The 14342-nt window shown below is 41.9% G+C and overlaps 1 protein-coding gene across 4 annotated transcripts in view; it reads right to left on the reverse strand.

Moving 5' to 3' along the window:
* The window catches only part of LOC112236431 (zinc finger protein 40-like), a 107997-nt gene that overhangs the window by 77354 nt on the left and 16301 nt on the right, over positions 1-14342 (reverse strand). Inside the window, exon 1 of one of the 4 annotated variants that reach the window (XM_042295148.1) lies at positions 2974-3497. The exons of the other annotated variants lie outside the window; for them this stretch is intronic. Within the exon in view, the coding sequence (XP_042151082.1) occupies positions 2974-3016 (43 nt within the window). The 5' untranslated portion in view covers positions 3017-3497. Of the gene's footprint in view, positions 1-2973; positions 3498-14342 lie in introns of those variants that run through there. 4 annotated transcript variants of the gene reach the window in all.

A 14342-nucleotide genomic window follows, 5' to 3' on the forward strand; every position in this document is an offset into this window, starting at 1 on the left:
GCATCAGGGGGCAGCCTAGTGATGTCAGACCTACTGGCATCAGGGGGCAACCTAGTGATACATACAGACACAGCCTAGTGATGTCAGACCGACAGGCATCAAGAGGCAGCCTAGTGATGTCAGACCTACTGGCATCAGGAGGCAGCCTAGTGATGTCAGACCTACTGGCATCAGGAGGCAGCCTAGTGATGTCAGACCTACTGGCATCAGGGGGTAGCCTAGTGATGTCAGACCGACAGGCATCAAGAGGCAGCCTAGTGATGTCAGACCTACTGGCATCAGGGGGCAGCCTAGTGATGTCAGACCTACTGGAATCAGGGGGTAGCCTAGTGATTTCAGACCTACTGGAATCAGGGGGTAGCCTAGTGATTTCAGACCTACTGGCATCAGGAAGCAGCCTAGTGATGTCAGACCTACTGGCATCAGGGGGTAGCCTAGTGATGTCAGACCTACTGGCATCAGGAGGCAGCCTAGGGATGTCAGACCTACTGGCATCAGGGGGCAGCCTAGTGATGTCAGACCTACTGGAATCAGGGGGTAGCCTAGTGATTTCAGACCTACTGGAATCAGGGGGTAGCCTAGTGATTTCAGACCTACTGGCATCAGGAAGCAGCCTAGTGATGTCAGACCTACTGGAATCAGGAAGCAGCCTAGTGATGTCAGACCTACTGGAATCAGGAAGCAGCCTAGTGATGTCAGACCTACTGGAATCAGGGGGCAGCCTAGTGATGTCAGACCTACTGGAATCACTGGGAAGCAGCCTAGTGATGTCAGACCTACTGGAATCAGGAAGCAGCCTAGTGATGTCAGACCTACTGGAATCAGGGGGCAGCCTAGTGATGTCAGACCTACTGGAATCAGGGGGCAGCCTAGTGATGTCAGACCTACTGGAATCAGGAAGCAGCCTAGTGTTCTAAATGTCAGAGTGGGTGGCTGAGTTCAGCTGAGAGACACATAGGGAGCTGTCTAATGAACACCAACTCAGCCTTGGCTCAGAACAGGATGCCTCCGTTCTGACAGGTAAATGCTGTTGGCCATCACTTAATGAAAACCATCTTTAGTTCCGTTATTAAAGGGTAAGGCATATTCTGAGAAGTACTGGAAGGATTTTCACTGGAGGCAGAGACACACAAACACAATGAACACAGACACGCACAGGGACTTTTCAGAGCAGGCAGGTAGGTGGTGTTAGTGTTGGCATTAGTCACCATGTGGTGTCTGATAAACAGCAGTGGGTTTGAAAGACATTAAAAAACTAAACCGTCTGAATAAAGCACATGGTCCTAGAGGAGGTAGCCTCAAACACACAGAGAGAGGAAGATGTTGAGACTGGTCTACTACCACTGCTTTTATTTATTATTATTCTCATTAATATTGTTGTTGTAGTTTAGAAGTAATCCCATTTCCACTATTACTATGATTGATGCCTTTTTGCTGTTGGTCCCACCATGTTGTGTTATTTGTATACTTTGACAATGTAAGTAATTTAACATGTCAATAAAGTCTACTGAATAATGTCTACTGGGGAGGGGGGTGGGTGGGTGGGGTGGGGGTTGTTGATTTTAAAAATGCTTTTGACTCAATTTGGCATGAGGGTCTGCTATGCAAATTGATGGAAAGTGGTGTTGGGGGAAAAGCATACGACATTATAAAATCCATCTACACAAACAATGTGTGCGGTTAAAATTGGCAAAAAACACAGGTCCTTTCCACAGGGCCGTGGGGTGAGAAAGACATGCAGCTTAAGCCCCACCCTCTTGAACATATATATCAATGAATTGGCGAGGGCACCAGAACAGTCTGCAGCACCCGGCCTCACCCTACTAGAATCCTCACCCTACTAGAACCCTGCTAGAAGTCAAATGTCTACTGTTTTCTGATGATCTGGTGCTTCTGTCACCAACCAAGGAGGGCCTACAGCAGCACCTAGATATGCTGCACAGATTCTGTCAGACCTGGGCCCTGACAGACCTGGGCCCTGACAGTAAGTCTCAGTCAGACAAAAATAACGGTGTTCCAAAAAAGGTCCAGTCGCCAGGACCACAAATACAAATTCCATCTAGACACCGTTGCCCTAGAGCTAAAACTATACATACCTCGGCCTAAACATCAGCACCACAGGTAACTTCCACAAAGCTGTGAACGAGCTGAGAGACAAGGCAAGGGCCTTATATGCCATCAAAAGGAACATAAAATTTGACAAACGAATTAGGATCTGGCTAAAAATACTTGTATCAGTCATAGAACCCATTGTCCTTCATGGTTGTGAGGTCTGGGGCTCGCTCACCAACCAAGAACTCACAAAATGGTACAAACACCAAATTGAGACTCTGCATGCAGAATTCTGCAAAACTATCCTTCGTGTTCAACATAAAACACCAAATAATGCATGCAGAGCAGAATTAGGCTGATACCCGCTAATTATCAACCTCCAGAAAAGAGCCGTTAAATTCTACAACCACCTAAAAGGAAGTGATTCCCAAACCTTCCATAACAAAGCCATCACCTTTAGAGAGATTTACCTGGAGAAGAGTCCCCTAAGTAAACTGGTCCTGCGGCTCTGTTCACAAACACAAAAAGACCTCATAGAGCCCCAAGACACCAACACAATTAGAACCAACCAAATCATGAGAAAACAAAAAGATAATTACTTGACACATTCAAAAGAATTAACAAAAAAACAGAGAAAATGAGAGAGAGGAGGAGACATGCTGCAGATGAGATAGCAGCAGACAGCCACCCCCCTCACTTCTCTTCGGTTACAGCGAGAGAGAGCAGAAAAACAGAGAGAAAGAACAACACAAGTGTTCCAATCCCGCAGCTTCAAAAATGAACTTGTACGAACTATGAAGTCAACTCAACTGCAGCTCGAGGGCCTTAGAGTCGACTAGTGGGTTGGGTTCCCATCCAAGTAGCTATCAACGAGTTCAAGCTTATTTAACAGAAAATTCACATCCAGAAAGATCTAATTACCTGAATGGACAGCTGCCATCGGAGATTGTTGGAAATTGGCCATCGGGTAAGTTATTCCTCAAGAACAGATGTTCACAGGTGCTAGGGAGGTCCTCTCCTCTGGGCTACTGTAGGTGATTTGTCAGTGAACTTCCACCTCTTAACAGGAAAACAACCCCATAGTGAAAAAAATAAAAATCTGCTCTTGGAGACTGGTGAGGCACCCCTCCCTGATGGTTTGAATCTGAACCAAATCGGGGAAAATGGTATTCTAGGAGTAAGGTAGAGACACCCCCCCCGTTGGTTTGACTTCAAATCCGAACCAAAAGGAAAAGTGATCTCAAGGCATTCTAACGTTGTTATGAGTTACTTCTAAGCTACTCATTGGGAAATCATAGGCCTACTTTTCCTCTGTTGAATATAAATCTAATCACATTGGCTACAGTATCTGTGGAAAGGGAAAATCCAGGAAGCAGTAAAACGCCGTCAGTAGAAGAGACAGGCTAGAACGTAACCCACATTACGGGATGACAAAGTACGCAATTTCAATTTCGTTCACACAAAATATGGCCATAAAAAAATTATCCCCCCCCCCACTTAGTTGTCCCCTCCCTGTATTCCCGCCCTCTCTCTATTCTCTCTCAAAGTGAAAGGCTTCTCCCGTTCTCAGAGGTTGCCACTAAGTTAAACAGATGTCCCTGAACCCGTCCCAGCCTGTCTGTTGTAGTTACTGTTGCTAAAACCACGGGTTCCTCCTGCCTCCGGGGGAGAATTTCCCTTTGTGTGAATATGTGCTGGTTTCACGCTCTCATTTGAAGGAGGTACTGTACAGAGGGACTGGTTTGGCTGCCTAAGCATGACACAACATGTATAGGAGTCACACTGTTAACACTTTCCCTGCACCACATACTGAAGCATACTAAAGCTCAATAGTAGTCTACAGTAGACAGACATAGACTGTTGTTATCCCCATGGGCTGAATTCGGCCTAGTCTACACAACATACCATTTTATTTTATATTTAACATGTATTTATCTAGGAAGTCTCATTGAGGTCAGGAGACCTATTTATTTATATTTTACAAGGGAGACCCCTGGCCAGTAATATAGGGCATGCTTGTTGGGCTATTACTTAGGCTAATTATGAATCTGGTGTCAAGCACACAGGGTCCAATCCAGCCTTGGGTAAAGTGCTTACTAAGCTGATCTAGTTGCTAATTGGGTGGGCGTCTCTTAGAGGATGATTTAAGTGTGTTGGGAGATGGGAACTCCCAGTGGCTACTAAGACCCTAACCCCAGCCTCCAATCGGCCCTGGGTAAAGTGCTTACTGAGGATGATCTAAGTATGGTACTGGGAGATCTAAATGTACTCCTCAGACCCTGAGCCTGTGGTGACCCTGAGCCTATGCTGACCCTGAGCCTGTGCTGACCCTGAGCCTGTGCTGACCCTGAGCCTGTGGTGACCCTGAGCCGGGCTGGGGGTTCACTGAGGGTCAGGGCAGGGGAGGGCAGGACAGGTCAGGGCAAGAAAGTTACACCAGGCCTTCAGTAAGTATTCACACCTCTTTACTTTTTTCACATTTTGTGTTACAGCCTGAATTTAAAATGGATTAAATTGAGATTTTGTGTCACACAATATCCCAGAATGTCAAAGTGCAATTTCGTTTGTAGAAAATTATAGAAATTCATAAAAAAGTAAAGCTGAAATGTCTTATTCAACCCCTTTGTTATGCCTAAATAAGTTCAAGAGTAAAAATGTGTTTAACAAATAGCATTATAAAGTTGCATGGACAATAATAGAAGTTTACATGATATTTTAATAACTAGCCCATCTCTGTACCCCACACATACAATTGCCTGTAAGCCCCCCGCATTTCAAGCACAGATTCAACCACAAAGACAAGGGAGGTTTTTCAATGCCTCACAAAGAAGGGCACCTATTTGTAGATGTGTAAAAATTTTAAAAAAGCAGACGCTGAAAATCCCTTTGAGCATGGTGAAGTTATTAATTACATTAATTAATTTATTTATTAATTTTGGATGATGTGTCAATACACCCAGTCACTACAAAGATACAGGAGTCTTTCCTAACTCAGTTGCAGGAGAGGAAGGAATCCACTCGGGGATTTCACCATGAGGACAATGGGGAGAAAACTGAGGATGGATCAACAACATTGCAGTTACTCCACAATACACAATACTATTTTCAAGCATGGTGGTGACTGCATCATGTTATGGGTATGCTTTTCATGAGCAAGGACTGGCGAGCTTTTTAGGATAAAAGAAAAGGAATACAGCTAAAAGCACAGGCAAAATACTAGATGAAAACCTGGTTCAGTCTGCTTTCCAACAGATACTGGTAGAAAAATGTACCTTTCAGCAGGACAATAACCTAAAAGACAATGACTAATCTTCACTGGAGTTACTTACCAAAATTACATTGAATGTTCCTGAGTGGCCTAGTTACAGATTTGATTTAAAAATCGTCTTGAAAATCTATGGCAAGACTTGAAAATGGCTGTCTAGCAATGAACAACAATGAAGTTGACAGAGCTTGAAGACTTTTAAAAAGAATCATTGGCAAATATTGTACAATCCAGGTGTGCAAAGCTCTTACCCAAAAATACTTTACAGCTGTAATCACCACCAAAATGTGCTTCTACGAAGTATTGATTCAGGGGTGTGAATACTTATGCAAACTAGATATTTCTGTATTTCATTTAATATATTTGCAGAAAATTCAACAAACAAGTTCTCACTTTGTCATTATGGGATATTGTGTGTAGATGATTTAATCGATTTTGAATTCAGGCTGTAACACAACAAAATGTGGAATAAGTCAAGGGGTATGAAAACTTTCTGAAAGCACTGTATCATGCTATCTCTAGGTTACCGTGTGAGTTAGATCAGGGAGGAGTGGCAACCTTTACTCTGACAATATCTAATCATTCACCACTGGCCTTTACTCTGACCTCAAAAATATCTAACAAGTAACCACTGGCCTTGACATTAACCTAGGGCTGTTAAACTTGTTATGGCTGGGGGCAGTTTTGAGTAGCTTGGATGATTAAGGTGCCCAGAGTAAACTGTATGCTACTCAGGCCCAGTGGTGAATAAATGCATAGTATTAGTAGATTTGGATAGAAAACACTCTGAAGTTTCTAAAACTGTTTGAATGACATCTGAGTATGACAAAACTCATACGGCAGGCAAAAACCTGAGAAACAAATCCAACCCGGAAGTGGGAAATCTGAGGTTTGTAGTTTTTCAACTCATTCCCTATCGAATACACAGTATCTATGAGGTCATATTGCACTTCCTAAGACTTCCACTAGATGTCAACAGTTTTTAGAACCTTGTTAGATGCTTCTACTGCGAAGTGGGGGGAAATGAGAGGGGAATGAGTCAGAGGTCTGCCAGAGAGGCATGAGCTGACCACTCACGTTCATGTGATAGTTAGCTTGCGTTCCATTGCAATTCTACAGACAAAGGAATTCTGCTGTTGAAACATTGAAGATTTATGTGAAAAACATCCTAAAGATTGATTCTATACATCCTTTGACATGTTTCTACGGACTGTAATGGAACTTTTTGACTTTGTCTGCACCTAGTGATCGCGCGTCATGAATTTGGATTACTGGGCTAAACGCGCGAACAAAAAAAAAGGTAATCGGACATAAATTATGGACTTTATCGAACAAATCAAACATTTATTCCTGGGAGTGCTTTCTGATGAAGATCGTCAAAGGTAAGTGCATATTTATAATGCTATTTCCGACTTCTGTTGACTACACAACATGGGGGATATCTGTTTGGATTGTTTTGGTCTCGGAGCGCTATACTCAGATTATTGCATGGTGTGCTTTTTCGGTAAAGCTTTTTTGAAATCTCCTTAATGCAACTGCTGTGTCAGAAGTGCATCTATAATTCCATGCATAATACTTGTATCTTTCATCAATGTTTATTATGAGTATTTCTGTAAATTGATGTGGCTCTCTGCAAAATCACCGGATGTTTTGGAACTACTGAACATAACGCGCCAATGTATACTAAGATTTTTTTATATAAATATGAACTTCATCGAACAAAACATACATGTATTGTGTAACATGAAGTCCTATGAGTGTCATCTGATGAAGATCAAAGGTTAGTGATTCATTTCTCTATTTCTGCTTTTCGTGACTCCTCTCTTTGGCTGGAAAAATGGCTGTGTTTTTCTGTGACTAGGCACTCACCTAACAATCGTTTGGTTTGCTTTTGTCGTAAAGTCTTTTTGAAATCGGACACTGTGGATTAACAAGAAGTGTATCTTTAAAATGGTGTGAAATACTTGTATGTTTGAGGAATTTTAATTATAGGATTTCTGTTGTTTTGAATTTGGTGCCCTGCACTTTCACTGGCTGTTGTCATATCAATCCCGTTAGCGGGATCTCAGCCCAAAGAGGTTTTTATGGTGACCGCATTACCGCCACACCGGCGGTCACAAGTCATGACCACAGTCAAATTCTACGTGACTGTTTAGTCAAGGTAACTAGGCTTCTCCAAGCTCTGATGCTGGTTGTCATAAGTTGCTTACCAAACTTGCTAACTGCCTGGTTCTCAGAACTCAATTGTCTCTCTAAATTACTCATCAAAGCAAATGTAATTGAAAATCTAATTGAAGACAATGTGAGCCCATGAGCTCATGTTGGGCAACATTTCTATAGGCTATGCAATTGTGTGAGAAAACAGAATGATGGCCTCTACTAAAAAGAGGAGGATCCCATCAACTTTCTATAGGCTAGGCCGACTATATTTATTTCTCAACTTTCCTAATATTAAGCACATTATTTCTATTTACAACATGAGTATAGCCTACCTGGCTGGCATGAAAATGAACCACGGGAAAAGCGTCCTCCATACATGAATACATGACAGGTATTTTCTTCCGCTGCCCTCGTTTCGAGACAGAATGGAATGGACTGTTACCGTGTACCTAAGTCAAAACTCATTTCACACATATTATTTAGTATACAGTGCCTTCGGGAAAGTATTCAGAATCCTAGACTTCTTCCACATTTTGTTACGTTACAGCCTTATTCTAAAATATCTATTAAAAAAATTATCCTCAGCAATCTACAGATCATTCCCCATAATGACAAAGCGAAAACAGGTTTTTAGAAAATGTTGCACATTTATTAAACCTAAAAAACAGAAATACCTTATTTACATAAGTATTCAGACCCTTTGCTATGAGACTCGAAACTGAGATCAGGTGTATCCTGTTTCCATTGATAATCCTTGTGATGTTTCATTAGAGTCCATCTATGGAAAACTACATTTATTGGACATGATTTGGAAAGGCACAAACCTCTCTATATAAGGCCCCACAGTTGACAGTGCATGTCAGAGCAAAAACCAAGCCATGAGGTCGAAGGAATTGTCCGTGGAGCTCTGAGACAGGATTGTATCGAGGCACAGGTCTGGGGAAGGGTGCAAAAACATTTACGCAGCATTGAAGGTCCCCAAGAACACATCATTCTTAATTGGAAGAAGATTGGAACCACCAACACACTTCCTAGAAATGGCCGCCCCTACAAACTGAGCAATCGGGGGACAAGGGCCTTGGTCAGGGAGGTGACCAAGAACACAATGGTAACGGACAGAGATCTAGAGTTCCTCTATGGAGATGGGAGAACCTTCCAGAAGGACAACCATCTCTGTAGCACTCCACCAATCAGGCCTTTATGGTAGAGTGGCCAGACGGAAGCCACTCCTCAGTAAAAGGCACATGACAGCCTCCTTGAAGTTTGCCAAAAGTTAACTAAAGACTCTGGTCTGGTGAAACCAAGATTGAACTCTTTGGCCTGAATGCCAAGCGTCACATCTGGAGGAAATCTGGCACCATCCCTACAGTGAAGCACAGTGGTGTCAGCATCATGCTGTGGGATATTTTTTAGTAGCACGGACTGGGAGACTAGTCAGGATGGAGGGAAAGATGAACGGAGCAAAGTACAGCAAGATCCTTGATGAAAACCTGCTCCAGAGCGCTCAAGATCTCTGACTAGGGCGAAGGTTCACCTTCCAACAGGACAATGACCCAAAGCACACAGCCAAGGCAACGCAGGAGTGGCTTCGGGACAAGTCTCTGGATGTCCTTGAGTGGCCCAGCCAGAGCCCGGACTTGAACCCGATCGAACATCTCTGGAGAGACCTGAAAATAGCTGTGCATCAACGCTCACCATCCAACCTGACAGAGCTTCAGAGGATCTGCAGTTAAATAAAATAGTTAAATAAAGGGAAAATAAAACATACCCAAGATGACTCTAGGCTGTAATCGCTGCCAAAAGGTTCGTCAACTAAGTACCGAGTAAAGGGTATGAATACTTATGTAAATGTGACTTTTTCAGATTTTTTAATTTTTTAAAATTAAATTAGCTAAAATGTTTTTTTTAAATGTTTTTGCCATGTCATTGTGGTATAGTGTGTAGATTGATGAGGAGGGGGGAAATAATGTAATCCATTTTAGAATAAGGCTGTTACGTAACAAAATGTGGAAAAAGTCAAGGGGCTGAATACTTTCCGACGGCCCTGCATGTAAAGACAAGATTAAATCAACAATAGTCTGATGGGTGACAATATTAGCCTATCACTTGAGAATGATATATTATCACTTGTGAATGATGTCCAGCTAGTGTGCAGTAAGGCAAGTTTTGGTGAGAGCATTTTACCATAAAAATGCACCTTTATATTAAAGCATTACATGCATAATCACATTTGATGTCACTTTTGAGAATTGTCTTGTCCCACTAATTGATTGCATTTTGGAACATTCACGCTTATTGCATATTGCAATGTGAGCATTGCTGCAATTATAATGTGAAAAAATAGCCTAATAGTCTATCGAGATTTTAAGCTAAACATTCTGATCTGTTTCATCAGCCTCAGCCAAAAGTTTTTGGGATGTGAGTGGTTGTACTAATTTGGAAATGTTTCGCATTATCGCCACACAAGGGGGATGTCACCTGGAAATTTGAGGCATTATCAAGTGATTGTCATATGGTGAATGAGAGACTGATGATGTGTGTGCAGCCTGAGCAAAAAAACAAAGCAGAGCTCATGCCGATCATGCAACTTTTTGAAATCATCATCATTAGAATCCCATCATGCATAGAGAATGTATTAAAATCAAAACATATAGCCCAACGTTTGTATCACAAATAACTCCAAATTAAGCATATAAGAGGACCTGTTTCTTTCTTCAACGCAATCGTTTGGAGAAAATATATTTTCTATTTTATTCAGCTACGTTCAATTGTATTCCTCATACTATAAAATAATGCCATGGAATTCTAAACAAATCTTGTCTGCTAAATGAACTATTGTAGCCCACAGCCATATGGCATAGCCAGATCAGGACCTAACATAACGACAACTCAGAGTACACTATTCTGTTCTTCTGAAATTCACTATTTTCTTAATATCATGTTTCTTTAGATCTGTCTAAAATAAATAGTTTTATTGTGATGGTGCAGACTATATTAAATTGATTTATTACACTTGTAGATGTTCCAAAAGGTCTGCATCAGTGGCTTGTAGGCTGTGTGTGGACGCCAGGAGATGCTAAATGAGTTGATGTTCCAAAAGGTCTGCATCAGTGGCTTGTAGGCTGTGTGTGGACGCCAGGAGATCCTAAATGAGTTGATGTTCCAAAAGGTCTGCATCAGTGGCTTGTAGGCTGTGTGTGGACGCCAGGAGATCCTAAATGAGTTGATGTTCCAAAAGGTCTGCATCAGTGGCTTGTAGGCTGTGTGTGGACGCCAGGAGATCCTAAATGAGTTGATGTTCCAAAAGGTCTGCATCAGTGGCTTGTAGGCTGTGTGTGGACGCCAGGAGATCCTAAATGAGTTGATGTTCCAAAAGGTCTGCATCAGTGGCTTGTAGGCTGTGTGTGGACGCCAGGAGATCATTTGCTTGACAATCACCGGCTGACAAAATGTTATGACTGCCACAGCCCTACTCTGACCCACAACAACACCTAAACAGTAACCACTCGGTGAATGAAGTCAGTGATAGCAGATCTATGGGTTGATTATTAAAACAGGGTCTGGGTCTATAGGGAAAAGGGTGCTTTTGGGTTACAGGTAGAGTGATGTTGGTATTGTCAGAAACTACCGTATAGGTGAAATATTCAACTGGGTAGTAGAGCTGCTATGCACTATATTGACCTTACCAGAATGCATTCACATCCAGTTAATGCAACATATAGCGGCATATAGACAAGGCAGATCAGTTTGGGAATTCGCATAGTGAGGGAGATTCAATGCATTGTTCCTTTAAAAAGCGTAGCCTAAACATTTTCCCCACCTTGTTAAATGTGCGGGCCGCTACATATAAATTGTTCCCCATTTTGCAGACAGTGTTTTCCTAGCTAAAGCAGGGGAGCAGACATCCTGAGCCTTCGTGAGAAGACACCTTTTATAAAAAGACAGGCACCCTTGGTGCTATAATAAAAACTTCAGCGGCCAACAAGCCTGGGCATTTTTAGGGGCACAATAAAGACAGATATGGGGTAGCTAGGGGTGAGCTATAGTGCTTCCGCAAGTTATTCACCCGATACAGACCAAACAGCATATAACCTGAACAGTACAGAATCTAAATATCATAAAGTTCGCAAAACCACTGAAATAAATAATACGAGAGAATAAATAATTCAAGGTCTTAGACACTTGTTATTGAGCATAATTAAATTTTCAGCAAATATTTTGATTTCTTTTCATTAAATAGCTCAAAATAAGCTATCCCTTTAGGCTGTTAAAGCTGCAATATGTATGAGGTTTTAGGCTGGGTTTCTGTACAGCACTTTGAGATATCAGCTGATGTACGAAGGGCTATATAAATAAATTTGATTTGATGTAATTTTTTGGGGGGGACCCAAACAAAGTCACAGATATGCGACTTAGAGATCTGTCATTCTCATTGAACGAAGTCTAAGAAGCGGTAGAGCTATTCTATGTGCTCTATTTCTATGCTTCCCGTTCTAAAGATTCGTTATTGTGTCTTTTACTTTGGGTTTTGTACACCAGATTCAAACAGCTGAAAAAAACTATCTTTTTGGTAATGGAAAATATATTTCACAGCAGTTTAGATGGTACAATGTTTTTCTACACAATGACTGCTTACTTTGACACAAACTGAAATTAGGCAAACTATTTAAAAAAAATTGCAAACAGGAAATGGCAGAGCGATTCCTGCATATTGCACCTTTAATGTCCTCAATGGTGACTGAATGTGTGATGGCCATTAAATGTGACTGTCAGTCAGTGATGGAAGAATGAGCGGCAGGCTAGCGAAAACTACTGTTATGACACAGGCTCCCGCCCAACCAGAGCTGCTTGGAAACCAACTGTTGGAGTTCCGGATTTAAAACCCGCAAACTGCGTCACGGCATTCCTGTCATGTTGACAGACACAAACAGAGAGAGAGAGAGAGAAAGAGAAAGAGAGAGAGAGCGAGAGAAAGAGAGAGAGAGAGCGAGAGAAAGAGAAAGAGAAAGAGAGAGAAAAGACAAACACCAGAGTGTCACCCTGTTTTAACTTCACCTGCCAGTGCCAATCCAGATGGGTTTGAGTCAATATAACAATTCATCTTTTGTATCTCTTAACAGGACTTAATGTGCCAACCTTATTGGAAGACATGAACACACACACACACACACACACACACACACACACACACACACACACACACACACACACACACACACACTAGGGTGGTTCCCTTATTGACATGATTGTCCGTAACCATGGTGCGAGTATTCATTACAGAGCTTCAAGCCAAAAAGAATCAGGAAGGAACTTTGGCCTTCGAAGGCCCCGGCTCAATTTTTGGGGGGCTATTTTCAAAATGTAATTATTTTTGCCAAAGCCACAGTTTTTTCCTGGAATTTGTTATTTTTCATATATTTATTTAACACACTGCATTAAATCAAATCAAATTGATTTGCACCAAATAAAACAGGTGAAATACAACCTTACAGTGAAATGCTGACTTACAAGCCCTTAACCAACAGGTGTAGACCTTACAGTGAAACGCTGACTTATACAAGCCCTTAACCAACAGGTGTAGACCTTACAGTGAAATGCTGACTTACAAGCCCTTAACCAACAGGTGTAGACCTTACAGTGAAACGCTGACTTATACAAGCCCTTAACCAACAGGTGTAGACCTTACAGTGAAACGCTGACTTATACAAGCCCTTAACCAACAGGTGTAGTCCTTACAGTGAAACGCTGACTTACAAGCCCTTAACCAACAGGTGTAGACCTTACAGTGAAACGCTGACTTACAAGCCCTTAACCAACAATGTAGACCTTACAGTGAAACGCTGACTTACAAGCCCTTAACCAACAGGTGTAGACCTTACAGTGAAACGCTGACTTACAAGCCCTTAACCAACAGGTGTAGACCTTACAGTGAAATGCTGACTTATACAAGCCCTTAACCAACAGGTGTAGACCTTACAGTGAAATGCTGACTTACAAGCCCTTAACCAACAGGTGTAGACCTTACAGTGAAATGCTGACTTATACAAGCCCTTAACCAACAGGTGTAGACCTTACAGTGAAACGCTGACTTACAAGCCCTTAACCAACAGGTGTAGACCTTACAGTGAAACGCTGACTTACAAGCCCTTAACCAACAGGTGTAGACCTTACAGTGAAATGCTGACTTACAAGCCCTTAACCAACAGGTGTAGACCTTACAGTGAAACGCTGACTTACAAGCCCTTAACCAACAGGTGTAGACCTTACAGTGAAATGCTGACTTACAAGCCCTTAACCAACAGGTGTAGACCTTACAGTGAAATGCTGACTTACAAGCCCTTAACCAACAGGTGTAGACCTTACAGTGAAACGCTGACTTACAAGCCCTTAACCAACAGGTGTAGACCTTACAGTGAAATGCTGACTTACAAGCCCTTAACCAACAGGTGTAGACCTTACAGTGAAACGCTGACTTACAAGCCCTTAACCAACAATGCAGTTCAAGAAATATAAAATATTTACTAAATAAACTAAATTAATAATAATAATAATAATAACAATAAGGAGGCCATATACAGGGGGTACTGGTACCGAGTCAATGTGCAGGGGTAATTTGTACATGTAGGTAGGGGTAAAGTGACTATGCATAGATAAACAGCATGTAGCAGCAGTGTACATGTAGGTAGGGGTAAAGTGACTATGCATAGATAAACAGCATGTAGCAGCAGTGTAAAAACAAAGCGGGGGGGGGGTCAATGTAAATAGTCCGGGTGGCCATTTAAGTAATTGTTCAGCTGTCTTATGGCTTGGGGGTAGAAGCTGTTAATGAGCCTCTTCAAATCAAAATCAAATCAAATTTATTTGT

Source organism: Oncorhynchus tshawytscha, linkage group LG13, assembly GCF_018296145.1.
Source record: "Oncorhynchus tshawytscha isolate Ot180627B linkage group LG13, Otsh_v2.0, whole genome shotgun sequence".
NCBI classification, from domain to species: Eukaryota; Metazoa; Chordata; class Actinopteri; order Salmoniformes; family Salmonidae; genus Oncorhynchus; species Oncorhynchus tshawytscha.